This window comes from Phycodurus eques, chromosome 6, assembly GCF_024500275.1.
Source record: "Phycodurus eques isolate BA_2022a chromosome 6, UOR_Pequ_1.1, whole genome shotgun sequence".
Taxonomy (NCBI): domain Eukaryota; kingdom Metazoa; phylum Chordata; class Actinopteri; order Syngnathiformes; family Syngnathidae; genus Phycodurus; species Phycodurus eques.
Genome location: NC_084530.1, coordinates 27,703,723 through 27,722,005, shown reverse-complemented (window position 1 = coordinate 27,722,005; position 18,283 = coordinate 27,703,723). Strand labels below are relative to the sequence as shown.

The window sequence follows — 18,283 nt, the reverse complement described above, 5'->3', positions numbered from 1 at the left end:
ATACCAACAGTGAATTACAACCCTGCACCTTACACTTTATTTTATTGACTTTGTCACTTCAATTTACTTACTGTTGTGTACCTCTTTTATATTGTTGTTATATATCTTGTGCATATTGTGTATTTTGTGCATGTTTCTTTTTTTAGGCATCTGAAGGCTTGCTCTGCCCAAATTGTATTGCACATGTACAATAACAATATCTTTGCATTATCCATCTCTCTGGCAGGCCTCTACCTAGACTGCAAGTGGATGTGACTAATTGTGTAAATGAGTTTTGCCTAGTCAAAAAGAACAGATATCCTCAATTACATGCTTCCTATCCACAATTGTCATTTCAGATATCTCCAACGTCATTATTTCACTGGCAACTGTGGGCAACTGCATTGCAAATCCCGTACGTATGAATGGCAAAAGTGACATTGTTTGTCATGAGTGAAACGGCATTGCAAATATCTGTTATTCACTTTCGACTTGGCAAAACTGAATCACAGACATCTCTATTTGTCGTTTCGACTGATCACAGTTACGTTACAAATATCTTGTGTCGTATCTATTCAAAATGTAATTATATTTAGAAAATTATTTCAAATATAAGAGAATATTCTTTTATATAAGAGAATATTATTTTTTGTTTGTTTTTATATCCATATTTTATATGTGTAAAGAAATAAACTAGCTTTATGTAGTGTAATTAAACCGAAAGTCTCTCACTCGCAAGCACACACACACACACACTCAAAACTGCAGGTTCCACTGTTTGTCCACACACAGTCGCTGACCGGCTGACCTCTCCACCTCAGCCTGTTTTGTGTGGGTTTGAAATCCCCGAGGGCATTTGTTTTGATATTAGAAAGACACAGTAAAGTAATTTCAACCAGTGTACTATATTTTAAAAAAATCTTTAAAAAAAATCAGTAAAACAAAAACGTAAACGTAAAAGGTATGACACAGAAGAACTATATGTTTTGCTGGGAGGAAAAATAGTGAGAAAAGTAAATGGAGTTCTGGATTCCCCACACTTCCAGAGACTGGATCTTGAAATGTCCTTTGCAGAGTGGCAGGCTTTTGAATGCGTCACAAGTCTCTGTGTAGCCTGCCTCGAGGTTCTGCTGAAGGCAGAGCGCATAGCCTCCGTTCCCACCTGGAAGAAGGCAGAATGATGTTGATACCTCGGATATAACGAACTTCATTGCAGTGATTCTTTTACAATCCTGAATTATTGTAAAATATGATGTTACTCATGTACTCTACACCAGAATATTGTGCCCCTATTTGGTTCAGGTCATCCCACACACACTATGGACACCCACGTCAACACAACCATAAGTCATAACGGGGACAATTCGCTCAACAAATGGTGTTGGCTCCCTGTCTAATCAAACATTACTCCTCCACACATTCGGTGAACAGCATCTAACCAAATGATGCTCCAAAAGATGAAGGCTCTACCAATCCACGAGCTGACTTTATCATCCAATCATCTTGGAAGAAGGAATGGGCATCCAAGGAGGTCCCCAATAAACATTGGGTGTCAACAATCAGTGATCAACCATCAATAGATTCAGAACTGGTCATGGCACGTGCTTGGCCAACCTTCATAGTCTATACAGGAAAAAATTGTTAAAAACTCCCGGACCTAACTATGCAATTGACCCACCAATAATGAGCTGTTCGTCACTGCAGGCTATGAACTTGGAAGCTTCTTGTTCCTTGGCCCTCTTTGGGTCCTTGGCAGTAAATGGTTCCCGTGAGGGGGCAGTGAAAGGGATGGTCAAGTAGCTGGGGTCTTGGGGTGTCCCAGCAGGACACGTCAGAGTTGTGTTGGAGGAGGTCTGGGAGCTGAACTGAGCCTGCTGAGGGCAGACTTTCCTGGTCATTATGTTGACCATGGCTCGCTGGTAGCGCTCCATGCTGGGACGAAGCTGAAAGAGCATTCATATTTCTTAGACAATGCTGGACATTCCAATACAATTGTGATGCGAGGCATTGATCGGATATCTCACCGTAAAAACAAAACATTCGCACGTTCCAAAAAATGTTGCTTTATCGGTGTCGTACTTGTGCCTCTCTGTCATATCTGATGAAATGAAGGCACCGAAGACCTAAGAAATAGAAAACAGTTCAATCCAATACAAAACGCAATGCAAGTCATCATCTTCTGCATACTGGGTATATGCCCAGCGGCTATAGTTATATAGGCAAAGTTACCTCTTCATCCACTGTTTTGATGATTAACACTGCGGGTTCATGGCCCTCCACATGATAATAGAACCTTGATGAAAGAAATTGATGAATATGTGTGAATAAATAACAGCCCATCAAGCCTATAAATGAATAAACAGGAGGTACCACATTGGTGGTACTGGTGTTAAAATGTGCAGTTCAAGGAAACTTTTCTGGAAAAATATGCCTCAAATGAAAAACAATGCAATTCAGACCAGTAAGCAGCTAAACAATCAACTCTAATTGTGTCTTGCCTTTTTGTTTTTGTTATTGCTATGCTACTACAGAAGGGACCAGTGATGCATTTTACTGTGTCAGTAACAGAAATAGCACATGGCCAAAGCATAAAGTCTGTTGACCAGCATGAAAATGCGCATGCTACCTGCCTGCATGCAGACAGACACACTTGTTGACTTCTGCAGTTAATTCAATAAAAAAAACAGCATTAAGTGACGCTCTACAAACACTATCTGGTTCCCTCTTGTCTTGCAAGGAGTTTCCCTTTGTCTTTCTTTACATATATTGAAATGGTAATGCAATCATTTAAAAAATAAAAACAACTTTGAATCCATTTAGAATCTTGCCCTGTTAGGTTCTGGTTCCTTGCTAGCACGAGTTTTCCGATCCCTGAAATGGTTCTTTTGGGTTGGTGATGGACAAAGAAAGAACTGATGTTAGTTTGAGCACTTGCACGGGAACCACTTTGGTTGAAAGTGAGCTTTTGAGGAGGCCTTTGGATTTTCTGGCTAAAAAAATGTAATTAATGTAAGAAAAAAGAAAAAAAAAGACCTTCCATTCATCCATCCATTTTCTGTACCGCATCTCCTTATTAGCGTTATGGTGAGCTAGAGCTTATCCCAGCTGACTTGGGGCTAGAAGCGGGGTATACCCTGGATTGATTGGTCGTCAATCACGGATGGTCTATATCCATTAAAAGGTCAAAAGGAACTTTTCAGTCCCCAAGTCTCACACATTGTGCTTACAATTGTGTAAAGTGTTGACTTACGAAGCGAGACTTCCTCCGTGTTCTGTTGTGCTGAACAACTTAATGGGACTGAAAAGGGCAAAGCGTTCCGGTATCCAGGCCCAGACCACTCTCATCTCTGTCGCTGTCACAACACTGGAGCTAAGGTTGCTGAAGTCCACTGTATCCACTGATTGCCTTTCGGATCAAAATACCAATGGTGAGACTATGACAATGAGGAACCATTTTATACTGTACATGGCTAGTTACTGTATAAAGGTGAGAGCAATATTTGATTAACAGTTTTCTCTTCCATTAAATGTAAAATGTTTCTTGTTCCCTCACCTCTTCTGGTGGATGCTGACCCCTTTTTGCATAAGGGAGACCTTGTTGGCTTTGAAGAGGAGGTTGAGTTCTCTCCTCGTGGCAATGGGAACCAGGAAGGCTCTTCCCAAAAGATTCTCAATCGTGCAGTGGCGAGCCACATTCTGCACGAACCTTTTCATGTCGGTTCGGAAATCCTCCACATCTGCAACTCTGGACGACACGGACACTTTGTAGAGGCTCAGCAAAGCCAACGCCACCCTGCAAACAATATATGTAAGTTATTTTGTCGTTTTTCTGAGGTTTCAAGTGGGGTTCAATGCAGAGCAAATAACTGCAAACCTGTAAAGAACCTTGTAGCCCTCCAGGAGGTAAACATCAAGCACTCTGATGGCATATGTGAATGGAAGATCAGCAAAGATCCACATGATCCAATCGGAGTAAAACTCAAAAAGGTTCTGGTGAGAACTGGCGATCAACTTCCGGATGCCCCGGCAACACCTGTTGGCAAGGTCTCCAAAGGTCATGCACGAGGCTCGGTATGTGAGAAAGGTCTGGTCAATGTAACGCTTATTTGGGTCGTTGTAGCAAATCAGTCTGGAAACACTGTAGAAACATTCCGCTTCGTCCTGGCTGAAGTGTAAGATGAGCGCCACCAAAGCAGGGACGATGGGGCAAAAGTTCATGTCAGGGAAGTACCTCCCCAGGCAGAGAAGAATCTTTTTAACAGAATTGAGACCCGCCTTACTGAGGCAGTACCTAGAAAAAGATCATTTACAATACAATGTCATCACTGGAAATATGTTTCATGAACTGTTCATGTTTATTTACACTATTCTTCCCAAAAATCTATAGAATGTAGTGTACTTGTACCTTGGTATTTCTCCTGCCTCCATGTACTCTGGAACTGGGTGGGTGCTGAGTTTTTGTTCTCCAAACAACTTCCTGCTGAGTTCATAGTAGACGTCTCTTTCTGGATTGACACACCTACAGCACAGGTAACAATATCCGCTATCAGTTTGGTTTCTGTAATGCTTCTCGTTTTATGTCTGCGCGTGATCATTGTCTCATCATTGTCATAAGTCCTCCTGAGAAAGCCAGTTGCCTCCTTCCCCTCGCTGTTCCAATAGACAATATGGCTTTTGTCTCCAGTATATGTACAATCTTTGGTGTGTCCTTCTTCATGGCAGAAGATCACGAGTATGCACTAGTATGTCGTGGTTGTCATGTAGTAGTATGTATGATGTATTTGGATGATATCTGGGAATTGCCATAATGTGTCAATGAGTGCTACAGTAACCTTTCAGCTCCACAGCAGCATCTCTCAGCTCACCTGCCTTGGAATTTGGAGTGCTAACCTGGAATGGATGCCATGGATGATGTGATAGTAAGCCTTTGCCCTCAGTGTATGAGGCGTAGCCCAGAATCCTTCTCTTCCCATGGCCTTCAGCTGCTGGTGCTCACTTTCCAATATCTGCTGGTACCGTTCTGCAGCTTCCGGATCGATCTTCTCCCAGTCAACAAACTGACCATATTTCATGCCAGAACTGGAGCAGATCTCCCAGTTGTCCGACTCAGAGATAGTCATCATGGACACACACTTGAGACTGCCTCTGCTGCCTGAACACACGTGCAGCATTTCATGAGGGTTGTGAAACTCGGCAGTAACTTATAAGATGCACTTACCATTCAGGTCTCTTGATTGTAAGTGCTTGTTCGGTTTGGACTTGGACTTTTCATTTTTGTGCACAGTATGCTGGGGTGGAGCAATCGCCTTCTGCTTCAGTGGACTGGACACCGATAGGTGTCCCAAATCATTGTCAGAGTCCTGCTCTGATGTTTCATAACTGTAAAAAGACCTGGAAAGCACACATTAGATGACGTATCCATCCACACATTACGCTACACGACCAATTCTTCAAGTATTTATTTGGTGACCTATCATGACCATTCTATTAACTCCAGAGTAGAACTCCTACCTTGACCGTGGTCTTTGACTCGTCTCTTTAGTCTGTGTCTGTACTCCATATGTCTTGCTGTCCTCAGGGTTGTAATAGGAATGAGACCTCTGCCTGCTTCTGCCTCCTGTCATTGTGCTCGGGTCGGATTGATACTTCCACAGCTGGAGAATTCTGGTGATCTCGAGATGTGAATCAAGTCTTCCCAGAAATTCAACACAAAGGGTGGGATGCGCTGCCTTTTTGGAGCTGCAGAATCTTATATAAGCCCCGTGAGTGGGGAGGCATAGGGGCGAGGCTTGTTTGTGGTGACTTCATGCTTTGAGCGGGAAAGGTTGCACGTACTCTCCTGCTTTAAAGTGTCTCCTTCTCAGAGGAATGTAATCAGCAATAAAGACAGCAACTACAGTGTCATAATGGTCATAACTGAAATGCAAATTATAACCGTGCAAATAAAATACTCTTGTAATATTTTTTTTGACTGTGTTCTCTAAATAAAATTGTCCACTGATGTGTACGAAATGTAGTACTGTAACTAATTTGGGGGAATTTACACACATTTGCATCAATAGTCAACCATTCTGAGAGTATTTGTGTTAAATTACCTATTTTGTTTAACCTATTTAAACATGCCCAAAATAAGGTCATTTCGAGCTGCTGGCAGGTATTGCTCCTTCCCTGAAATTGTGCAGGATCCAAATGCTAAATAGGGTTATTCTGAGAAATCTTAAACAACTTATTATTCAACACAACAAGTGTTGTTTTGATCTAAACACATCCACTGTTTGGCCATGACACATTCAGCCTCTACGAGTTTTTATCACACATGTGGGCTCCAACACCGATGCTGAAAAACTAATTATTTAACAGCACTTGTGAATACTTTTTTACATTCATATATTGTTTTATGACGGCAGATTCTGTAAATAAAACACGGATCATAATAAAACTGGTGTTCTTATTATGTTATGGGTGCCAGAAGCTCTTAAAATATGTTAAAATCTTAATAATCTGAACATTTTATTTGCATGTCACTCAATTTGAATTGAAAAAAAAAGTACGCTTGCACATGCAACTTAAACCATAATAAATCTTTTTTTTTTTTAAAGGCCTTTCAACACAAAACATACAATATGTAACTGTAGCCATTGTTGCAAAGCGGTGGAAAATGTCACTTGAATTCCTAGAAACATTCCGGACACTTTCCATGACAGTTCATGTAAATGTCACGGTGACCCTGTGTCATTTGTGGACACATACAAACATCAAAATTATTTTACATTAATCAAGCCAACATGCATTATATATATATATATATATATATATATATATATATATATATATATATATATATATATATATATAGAAGAAGAAGAAGAATCATCATCATCCTCTTTTATTGTCATGAACATGCTTATAAAAAGTCTTTGAATTTTTGAGGACAACTATCTTTGAATTTTGAGGACAACAAAGATATAATAATGAAATAAATAAATCATGAAAATAGAAGCTGTTTTGATAAATTCACAAATTATTTCTATTCCATTCTAAAATAAATAGCTTCCGGTGTTCTTTGCAGATCAATGGGTGGCAGAAGTGACAATTTGCTAACACAGGAGATTGTCCCTCACACAGCACTGTAGTGACGTCACACCCAAACAGGAAACGCTTCACTCCTGGGTGATTCGAGTTTAGTGGATATCTATTTTTAAAAGCTTTTTTTCTTTAAATGTCTCAGGATACCTGGTAAATAATGACTTCAATTGTTGGGTTACATTATTTGCAGGAATACTATGCTCAAAAGTCGACGAAATTCTGACTTTGTTCAGATTTAGCTCGCAGCTTTTTTTTTTTTTTAGCTTCCCAAATGGAGTTTACCCATTCCAGCTTTGTGTTCAGGAGAAAGAAATATATACATATATATTTGTTTTTATGTATCAAACAGTATGGCATCATACTAAAAAACGGATACATTTGTAAATTACACAATGTGCTTTTTAAATTCGGTCCAGGGCAGTAAGGAATAGGGGAAACTCAATTTGTCACATGATTGTCGTGTTATAATGTTGCAAAACGTTGGCGAAAAGGTCTATATTGACCAAGTCCATTCCTTCATACATTCGTAAACCATCTGCAGTTAAAGTTAACGTATTTTAAACATAATTGAAGTTTTTAATGGTCAAGCTCAGACGTTTCTATTCTCTTCCTTGCTGTCCAGGTTACAGAATTACGATGCCACTTGTCGCCTGGCACAAGAAATTGCTGAAAACATCCATGAACGCAACAGACAGCAAAGAACCGGAGGAAATCCAGCCAAGGTGATTAAATGTAGAAGTCGTTGAATACTGTGCTGTACTTCTCTATTTCTTTGTGTCAGCTCCTTTTTTTTTTTTTTTTTTAGATCAACATGACACTACGGGCATTACTTCAGAAGCTCAAACAAAGTATTGCCCAGCTTAAAGAGAGTTTGCTGAGGTCTTCTTCGTCACGGCGCATGTATCCTTTTCCTAAATAGAACTCATGAGACTGGTTTTGGAGTGTGTAATGACATGAATTGGGCAATAGAGGGCAGCAGATTGCTTTGAAAAGGCGCTCCTGTTAAGTCGTCCACTCAAAAGTGTCCTGAATGTCAGATCAGTGTCCATTTCCACCATCTACAAGTTCATCTCAATAAATTAGAATGAAAAAAACTTCATATAATTCTGTAGTTCAATTCAAAAACTCATATATAATATAGATTCACTACACAGACTAAACTATTGTCTGATTTTATTTATGATTTTGATGATTTTAGTTTACAGTGAACAAAAACCCACGTTTTAACATCTCATTTTACCATCTTATTTCCTTGTACATTTCAAGTGACACATATCTGATATTATAGAAGAGACTGTAAAGATGTTAACTGGTTTTATGGATTGACCTCCACCCCTGCCCTCTTGTACTCCTGTTGTGAGCTGCAGGCTGTGTTCAGCGGTTGCTTTCTCCCAAAACGTTTGTGTTACATCTTCAAGAGAACTTGCACTCAACAGTAAGGTGTTGTGTACAAGCGCACAGTAACAATATTTGCACCCCCACACGACCTTCCGTTTTTCTTTAATAACGTTATGCGAGGCGATCTGCGTTTGTGTGATTCCTCCACATCCCATTAGCATTAATGGCTCGCGTCTCCATAACTTTTCTGGTGTAAAATGGATTATTATCTACAGGTTAAAACATTTTTAAACACCCAGCTGGCATGATTTTATTTTATTTTTGTGTTAGGTTAATTGTTAGCCCTTGTGGCTGTGATGTTTTCTATTGTATGCTGATCAGAATCAGAAGAATCATCTTTATTTTGCCAAGTATGTCCAAAAAACACACAAGGAATTTTGTCTCCGGTAGTTGGAGCCGCTCGAGTACGTCAATTGACAGATAATACTTTTGAGACATAAAGACACTGAGAAAAACACGGAGCAATAAAAGGTTGCTAGTAATCTGGTAATGCCGGTACATTTATTATTATTTTTTTGACAATTGTGCAAAAAGATGCATAGTCCTCTAGCAATTAGAGCGGTTTGAATGACTAACTAGTCAACAACAGATATGCAAAAAGTGCAGCGTGGTGAGACTACTACAGTGAGTGCACGAGTAATGTATAATTGGCCCCACAGAAATGTGACAATGAACTCAAGTCAAAAGAATTGCCAGCATGTTGCAATAGAATTGTAGGTTAGATGTTTAAGAAGTTGATCGCAAGAGGGAAGAAGCTGTTGGAATGTCTGCTAGTTTTAGTTTGCATTGTTCGGTAGCGCCTACCTGAGGGAACGAGCTGGAAGAGCTGGTGAGCGGGATGTGGAGGCTCCAAGAGGATTTTGCACGCTCTTGTCTTAGTTCTGGCAGCGTTTAAGTCCTCAAGGGTGGGTAAGGGGGTACCGACAATCTTTTCAGCAGTTTTGATTGTCCGTTGCAGTTGGGATTTGTCCTTTTTTGTAGCAGCACCCAACCAGACTGTGATGGAAGAACACACGACTGATTCGATGGCCGCTGTGTAGAACTGCCTCAGCAGCTCCTGTGGCTGATGAAGGCAATGTGGTTGTTTCGTATACACAATGTGTAATTGTCTTTGTTTTATGGTCTGTTTGACAGCAAACTCTAACTTGTCATAGCAATCGGCAGCTTGAAGCCTCTTTTTTGAAGAATATTTACGAATAATATCAGCCAAATCCAAAGGCTGCACAGTATGTAAAGTTATTGTATTTTTTTTTATCATCCATCGTTTTCGACTGTTCTCATTCGAACGTTATACCAAACTAGTGAAACAACAAGTGCCCAACAATACTACTACTTTAACGTGACATCAACAGAATGGAGTCAGAAGCGGACAGGCGGCAGAATCTCATTGACGAGCTACTGACCAGGGAGAAGCAGCTCAATGCCACTTTTAAAGGCGACGTCCTGGAACCAGCTCCGTCCAGGTATAGGAAGCAATTTTTGAAGATGACTATTAAACAATTTATTAAGGTTTTAATGAAGACACACGAGGACAGTGTTGGCTGTTATTTTAGACTAAGGCTTCAACATTCAAGTCTCACCTGCAGATGTTTTTTATTTTTTATTTTTAAACTATGTGCCCATGCGCAAGCCTTTTCCTGATTAGTTTCAAGTGTGTGTGTGTATGTGTGTATATATATATATATATATATATATATATACAGAGAGAGAGAGAGAGAGAGAGAGAGAGAGAGAGAGAGAGAGAGAGAGAGAGAGAGAGAGACTGTATTATATTGTATATCTCGATACATTCAATTATATACTATATACTCCATCAAGAAATTCTTTTATTACATTATATTTTTTACCTAGAAACTAGGTATCAATTGGCCTTCTAAAAGTATTTTTTATGTGTTTAATGAATCTGAATAATATACTGCAATAGTTTTACATTTGTAATTGAACTACTGAGATAAATGAACTTTTCTCCGATAGAATTGATTTCGATGCACCTGTATATATTAGTATCGTACCGCGTTTTGCTACGTCCACTATCTCGGTCCCTATCAATCATCGAGTCACAACAAACATCAGTCCACGAAGCTTCCGGGGGCCAACCTGCTTGGAAGCCCCAAGTTTGTGGTCGGGCAGCCAATTAAAAATAATGAATCCTCATTCTCTTGCCCATGTCCTTGACTCGAGGGGTCAAAGACCAGCTCAGAGGTCTTTGATGATGATGTCACTGGTCACAAACTTTTGGCAAGTCCGTGCACTCAGTGTGAACTCGGGTTTGACCCCGTATCCCATCACCAAGTTGGTGTCTGCCTGTCTGCCTACCGTTAATTCATTTTTAGTAAGAGATTTGCTGGCTTTTGCCCCATCGGTCAGATATTCTGCACATAGAGATTGACACACTCTCGAAATAGAAATCTAAATTGGTCTTTTTCAACGATTTTTCATGCTCATTTCAATTCGTATTTGTGACTATGTTGATGGCATGGCCATGCACTGTCCAGGTGATATTTTGTTTACAGGAAGAGGAAATGATATCATGTAGGTCACAATCCTCCTGTCCATTGCGTATGTTGGTACGATTTAATTTGTCAATGTAAGTTCCTTTTATTCAAACATAGAAACCATTTTTGACAGTTTCTAATGTTTATAATGATAATAGAATTAAATTGGACTCATGATTTTGTTGACGTTTGTGTATGTTTTAAGAGACCTGTCCTTGGAATTGTTACGGTTCAGTAGTTGGAATTGCTTATTCATCAGGCAGGCGCTAAATCTTTTTTTATTTCACCAAGTATGTTAATCAAACAACACAATATTGCTGTAGTTTCCTACAGTTAGAGTCACTCTTCATACAGTGCGTCAAAACAATTATTATTCACGGTTAAGAGTGATGCTTTAATATACTACAGCAGAACGTTCCCTTAAAGTGCACTGGGATAATGAAAACGCCGCATTCGCCTAATCATTGTAGTCTTACTTTGAATGCTCTTGGCAGATTGATGGGGAACATGTATTTTTATAAATGCAAACTGTTGAATAGATGAGGAGGGGTTTACTCTAGGTTTGAAGTGTTATCATGCTTACTACAGTACAAATGGCCCACACAGGACAATATATATAGCAAGAAACCTGAACTTGAACTTCTCAGCAATCTCCCAAGGTTTAATTTTGGCGTTGAGCTACTTAGCAGTGCTTGGTGCTGACTTTTATCTTTGTACAGACCACACAGTCAATCACTTAAAAGACTTTGAAAGAAAAAAAAAAAAAAAAATCGAATGACACGTTCTAAAACATTTTGTCTAATCATGTAGTCATGTGCTTTTCAGTTTGCTCAGTGGGATTGAATTTGTATTGCGATACGTGGTGGGGTCATTTAAATAGTGGCTGGAACCCATTCCCACTGTGTGGTCTCTGAGGGCAGAACATGGAGGTGAGGCGGACAGGGGATCACCACGCTTGGCTAATCTAAGACACTTTTTCTCCTGAGAATCTGAGGCATTAAGCCATGGGGGGAGGTTGCTGAGGTGTCTTTAATCTATCCCCGAGACAATACAGTCGGGGCATCTCCATTTCAGACTGTGCAAAAGGAGGATGTGGCGCCTACATTTGAAGGCTGCCTTCACCCCGTGGCCCCTAGGACCCACCTTTCCTCAATTATTCACTAACCTTTCCTTTGTGTTTGATTGCGCTGGAAATAGTCATAATTAGTTAAGTCTCTGCTGTCCAAGTTGCTCAGTCAGGTGGTGGATGCTCAGGTTTTAGTGGCGGCAGTCTCTTCCTCCAAAAGATGCGCCTGACTGGCCTTGGAGCTCCCCACTGACTGACTAATTGGATCTTCACACACAGGGCGCTTGCAGGGACGGAGTGGCAGCCCTGCACACAGTCTCACAGTAATCAAACATGTCAGAGAGATTAGACCCAATACCTCACCGACTGTGCGTTACCGACCACATCAGAAGCAGCTTGAAATAATCATCGCCTTACGAAATGAGATAAACGTCATGTGTGGCCCGTAACCAATTTCTCAACTAAAAATTGTAAAACCATCGGTTTTCTCATAATATTTGCTCACCCGTCGATTGGCTTGCATGTGGCCCGCAGGCTTCACCAGCTGGCGACTTGATCTGAGCGGACTGGGTTGGGGTCAGCCTCTCACAGCGACCTGTCACCACAAGACTTCCAGCGACAGCTTTTAGCAATCAGCGGAGGAATAGCTTTAAAACCACAATGCAGTACAGTGCACTGCTCTCTGGGCTGTCGCTTTGTTGCAGAGCATTCCGCAGTCCTGTGACAGATTAAAAAGCACATAACGGCTGCACCAACCAACCTGCTATTATTATTTTCTTTTCCATCCAAATGAGTAAATAAATGCTGTCATATTTTCTGTGATCAATAGCTGGTCGCCTCGACCAGGCACTTTTATTGTTTTTATTAGGGAGGCACTAATACCCGCCAATACTGTACGTTTGTACAGTACTCTGATTTTCTAAAAATATTTTGACAACATTTCATTGTTAACCCACGAGGATACTGCATTCCTTCATATACTAGACAACATGGTTTATTTACTAAATTACAGAGACTACCTGGCATATATAAGTGGAAGACATTTATCAAGCGGAGGCCTTTTATGCATATAAGTATATTTTTATTATTGTGAGCGCATTTAGTAATTTGTGTGTATATATTTTTTTCCCACAAAAACATAATGATGCTTGATTGAAATACAACCCCAATTCCAATGAAGTGGGACGTTGTGTTAAACAAATAAAAACAGAATACAATGATTTACAAATCATGTTCAACTTATATTTAATTGAATACACTACAAAGACAATTTATTTAATGTTCAAACTGATAAACTCTTGTTTTTAGCAAATAATCATTAACTTAGAATTTTATGGCTGCAACATGTTCCAAAAAAGCTGGGACAGGGTCATGTTTACCACTGTGTTACATCACCTTTTCTTTTAACAACATTCAGTAAACGTTAGGGAACTGACGACACGTAATTGTTAAAGTTTTGTTGGTCGAATTCTTCCCCATTCTTGCTTGATGTACAGCTTCAGCTGTTCAACAGTCCAGGGTCTCCGTTGTCATATTTTACGCTTCATAATGCGCCACACATTTTCAGTGGGAGACAGGTCTGGACTGCAAGGCAGGCCAGTCTAGTACCCGCACTCTTTTACTACGAAGCCACGCTGTTGTAACGTGCAGAATGTGGTTTGGCATTGTCTTGCTGAAATAAGCAGGGGCGTCCATGAAAAAGAAGTTGCTTGGATGGCAGCATATGTTTCTCCAAAACCTGTATGTACCTTTCAGCATGAATGGTGCCTTCACAGATGTGTAAGTTACCCATGCCACTGGCACTAACACAGCCCCATACCATCACAGATGCTGGCTTTTGAACTTGGCGTCCATAACCGTCCGGATGGTTCTTTTCCTCTTTGGCCCGGACGACACGACGTCCACAATTTCGAAAAACAATTTGAAATGTGGACTCGTCGGACCACAGAACAGTTTTCCACTTTGCGTCAGTCCGTCTTAGATGAGCTCGGGCCCAGAGAAGCCGGCGGAGTTTCTGGGTGTTGTTGATAAATGGCTTTTGCTTTGCATAGTAGAGTTTCGAGTTGCACTTGCGGATGTAGTGCCGAACTGTATTTACTGACATTGGTTTTCTGAAGTCTTCCTGAGGTCATGCGGTGATATCCTTTACACATTGATGTCGGTTTTTGTTGCAGTGCTGCCTGAGTGATCGGAGGTCACGTGCATTCAATGTTGGTTTCCGGCCTTGCCACTTACATGCAGTGATTTCTCCAGATTCTCTGAACCTTTTGATGATATTCTGGACCGTAGATGAGGAAATCCCTAAATTCCTTGCAAGCAGTGTTGTGGTAATGAGGTTAAATGCAACACATGGAGGTATCAGATGTCATAGTGCAAGTCGTTATATCACCTTATTATTATTTTTTTCCTGAGTAAATGAGGAGGTGTCTGTTTATTCATTGAAGTAGATGACTCAGCTGGCAATTGATTGGGGCACTGTGTCAAATAGAGCAGAGGGCACTCATTGAGAAAATTCGCTAACTTAAATCAGAAAAGCAAGCAACCAACCAAAGAGAAACATTGTTGTTTTGATTATCTTTAAAGGTCCACCTTAATGGCAGGAGGAGTGGGCGCAAGCGAAGGAGTCTCGGCAAACCCGTGGCTCGTTAATGAATCAGAAGAAACCCGGGGGTTGACTTTCGGAGAGATTAAACAACAACAACAACGAATCATTGAAGGTAAACCAGAGCATCACAATTTTTCTGCCATTTTGTAATCTGACAATGAATTTCCAGGTTTCTCGCATCACTCGAATAAGATTTGCACGTCACTTTTGTTTGACTTTGTACCACTCACTCAAATACAGGCTTTACCCGCCATCCAACACATATGGAACCACTCTTGTCACTGTAACACAAGTACAGTACAAGGGTATTTCCAGTAAGAGATGGTAAAACATACAGTTAGCGCGAAGAGGCAATTAATAGATGAAAATATTTGACACATGAAAAGGATTGGATTTAGTGTATTGGCCATCTGTATGTGTGCCAACACATTTAAGGTGGCTGTTACTGTACATCTAGAAGATATGCCATCAGCGAGTGCCTGTTTAATCCCTTTTCCCAAATGGCTTGGACATGAGTTGAGCACCCAGATGTCAGTGCACCAGAAACCCCCATGTGACACTTCACTGCAATGTCTCCATTATGGCTCTGGTTAGTTTCAATTTGGGATCACTGATTCCTTTTATGACAGTGAAACCCAAGCTCTGAGAGGTTTCCAGTCCCGTGAAGGGTTTATGGTAGAGCAGGGTAATGGTTAGCACCTCAAACCGTGCTCATAGAAAAATTAAAAAATAAATAAAACAATCCAGTGATCGAATGTGTGTTAAAATGGGGGGGGCGGCAAGTCTTTTCTATTCTTCTCAACCATCATTGTTTTCCACCCCACCTCGGACCTCTGCAGTTGTCATAGTTTTAAGTGAGGCTAAATGACTCATTCCCGAAGAAGTCAGTTTCATCGTGTATTTATTGTTCACCACCCCACCTGCTTTGCCCCCAGTTTAAATCCTATTTCTTCTTTGTCGTTTCAGTCCAGGATGCTGGTCTAGATGCACTAGCAGCAGTCATTAGCCGGCAGAAGATAATGGGGCAGGAGATTGGCAACGAGCTGGATGAGCAGAACGGTGAAGTTGAATAATCCTAATTTTAGAACGCTAGACAAATCTGTTCTACAATAGAGATGTGGTCCTGTGTTCTCATACTTGACATTTCACTTCTCCTTTTTGAGTTGTATGAATAGCTCGCATTACAAATGAACCATGAAATGAATTCCTAAATGCATCTGCCATTCTGTTTGGGATGAACATTAAGGCAGGCATTGAGCAATTAGCCTCCTAAAACATGGTTCACTGAGGGCCACGCTTTGCAGACAGATAGACATAATAATCGATTAATCGACCATTAAGAATTTGTCAATTGTGTGGAATTGATTGTTGATTAATCACATCTTGACACAATTGAGGCAAAATCGAGTGCGCTACTTAGCCGCAACAGCGCGGGTGATTCACTCTCAACTAGTTCGCTGCTTAAAGAACATCTCGTCAGCTATGTGAAGTTGAACTACATACACACAGACCGCAGCCATGATACAATTCCTCCAGAATTAATATTCTGCTCAATTCGACATTTGGAATGGGAGCAGAAGTTCAGAACGTTCAAAGGTGCTGCCATTTGACAGCGTACGTTCAAAACCAAAGACCTGACATATTAAAAGAGAGATCAGAAGCCATACCAAAGCCCAAACCCCTTTTTAATGCCTATAATTTATGTGATTGATTAGCTTTTCCCTAAGCTCATCTACCCAGAATTGTCTCATTATGAGCACTCATCTTATCTCACTGACTAGCTTCCAGTGAGTTAAGAGAAGGCGTCAAACTATCTTGTAATATCTCGTCCAAGCCCTCAAACAGAGGCTGAATAACAGAATGACTTCAACAGGGAAACTTTCAACCTTCCCCTCTGTTGGGAACGAATGGCAGATGTTTGGCACATTTTGTTCGACAGCGATGGGCGGAAGGGATTGAGAGAGAAACGAGACCTGATTGTTTTTAGCCTGCTCTCCTCTTGCCTTTTGGTTGCTGTCAATAACTCCAACTTGGTGCGTTTTTCCTTCTTAATTTTTTAGCTTTATTTCAGTGTTTCCAATTATATAAATCTTAAAGGTGGGAGAGCTGATTTACTCCAATTCCGCCGAAAGAATGCATGAAGGCTAAATATTTTGGCCACAGAAACAATGGCTTGTCACAGTTCCATGTAATGGAGGCCACATTACCCTTGTATATATACATTTGATGGCGGGTGAAAGTCATTATTTCTTTAAAGACCAAAACAATGTGCCACCTGCAAGGACTATATAATTACTTCCATGAGTAAAAGCCCAAACACTGAACATTAGAAAGCCCTGCTCATTTCTCCCTCTTTCCCAATTATGTCATTTATAACCAACAAGATAGTGAGATAATGAGAAATTATATTACCTTCCAAATGACTATTGTGGAAAAACGAATCTGTGCGACAAGCCTGTTAAGTGCCTGATGACTCAAGCGTCAGGTCAACTTTACGGGTAAACTCAGATTGTTCAAGCCAGACAATGATTCACACATTTAAATTTGATTTGGGTTATCGCTTCATGTTTCCGGAGAATGTTGAGGCAAGAATCTCCAGCGTTTAGGAGAATGTCACTGCAGAGGGTTTGGGTGAATCAAATGTATTGTTGAAGTTTTCCTTGCTGATCCGTTTTTTTTGCCAGTGACGATACATGACTGTCTGTTATTACAAATCTCCATTTACATTCAGCAGACTGTTCGACAGTGTGATGTCTAGCGGTCCCTCAGCTCAATGAACCGCAAAACATTTTTAGACAAGTGATTCACTTTTTTTTTGCGGCCTGGTTCATCACTGTGGTTCATCACCATATCTTCTGCGTATAAAGAACTACATCTATCTTGAATTTTCATAACTTGATTGAAACTGATTGAGTTTGAGATTTTTGTGGCAGCTACACTTTAACTTCTAATAAAGGGAAAATGGGCTTTGTCAAAATCTAGTTGATTTGATCGAAGAGGAAATCAAATGTATTCCACCAGTATACCAGGAGAAAAGACTCCCAAGTTGATCTTGATAGTTTGCAAAACCAACTTTCGCCCCCGCTTTAGTTCCTCCATGATCACTGTACTGTGAGTGCTGTGTTTTTCTATAAATAGATGAAGCTCTTTGTAGTCTTCTGCTGGAGTCTTGCCCATGACCAAAGTGCAATGAACGTGGCAGTCATTTCCTTTTGGAGAAATATTTCCAGCTCAGCTCTATAAGGGAGATGACCCATATTGAGAGGTTGAGCGATGAACCCAGAACCCCCACGACCCCAGAAATAAAGTGATAATGAATTTAATTTCAGTTTTCAGAGTCACAGAGAATTTCAGAAGATTAATTTACTATTTGTTTGAGTCACAAGGCTGACCATAGTCAGTCGTGTTCTCCAGACACTGTGAAAATGCCGAGAAGCACGTAGTGATGTTCTAAAGAGTGTTGTCATTAGAGGAATGTCAAACTTGCAATGAGCCGCAAAAAAACAACCTTGTCTTGTGTGACCATTGGATTGGCTGACTGTGTGACTTCATGAATTATTGACGACATTAAATGTGTGACGGGATAATTTTGGGACACCCGCGCTGTGATGTGCTTCGGTCTCATTCCTTACAAGTGAATGCCAACTATACGCT

At 40.5% G+C, this 18,283-nt stretch overlaps 2 protein-coding genes across 3 annotated transcripts in view; one reads left to right on the top strand and one right to left on the bottom strand.

The window, feature by feature from the left end:
* Window positions 1-49: 49 nt before the first annotated feature.
* LOC133404175 (TBC1 domain family member 24-like) lies at window positions 50-5,692 on the bottom strand. Its single transcript, XM_061679838.1, has 11 exons — window positions 5,491-5,692; window positions 5,198-5,370; window positions 4,870-5,131; window positions 4,385-4,498; window positions 3,854-4,270; window positions 3,533-3,772; window positions 3,230-3,385; window positions 2,209-2,272; window positions 2,004-2,102; window positions 1,658-1,922; window positions 50-1,141 (listed from the first exon to the last, which is right to left on the bottom strand). Exons 1-11 carry the CDS (start codon window positions 5,601-5,603, stop codon window positions 957-959), a joined length of 2,088 nt encoding a protein of 695 aa, XP_061535822.1. The 5' UTR covers window positions 5,604-5,692; the 3' UTR covers window positions 50-956.
* Window positions 5,693-7,114: 1,422 nt separating this feature from the next.
* The window catches only part of stx8 (syntaxin 8), a 34,012-nt gene continuing 22,843 nt past the window's right edge, over window positions 7,115-18,283 (top strand). The window contains exons 1-6 of one of the 2 annotated variants that reach the window (XM_061678640.1): window positions 7,115-7,215; window positions 7,688-7,787; window positions 7,871-7,965; window positions 9,816-9,926; window positions 14,608-14,741; window positions 15,596-15,688. In XM_061678640.1, the coding sequence (XP_061534624.1) occupies window positions 7,199-7,215; window positions 7,688-7,787; window positions 7,871-7,965; window positions 9,816-9,926; window positions 14,608-14,741; window positions 15,596-15,688 (550 nt within the window). In that variant the 5' untranslated portion in view covers window positions 7,115-7,198. The remainder of the gene's footprint in view (window positions 7,216-7,687; window positions 7,788-7,870; window positions 7,966-9,815; window positions 9,927-14,607; window positions 14,742-15,595; window positions 15,689-18,283) is intronic. The other variant, XM_061678641.1, reaches the window with a different exon arrangement.

Excerpts from the sequence above, each read along its gene's own strand:
- LOC133404175 (XM_061679838.1), bottom strand. The coding sequence starts at position 5,603 with ATGACAGGAGGCAGAAGCAGGCAGAGGTCTCATTCCTATTACAACCCT. Across the intron at positions 5,132-5,197 it reads ACAATCAAGAGACCTGAATG|GCAGCAGAGGCAGTCTCAAG; the intron begins GTAAGTGCATCT and ends ACGTGTGTTCAG. Across the intron at positions 1,142-1,657 it reads TGACGAACAGCTCATTATTG|GTGGGAACGGAGGCTATGCG; the intron begins GTGGGTCAATTG and ends GCCTTCTTCCAG.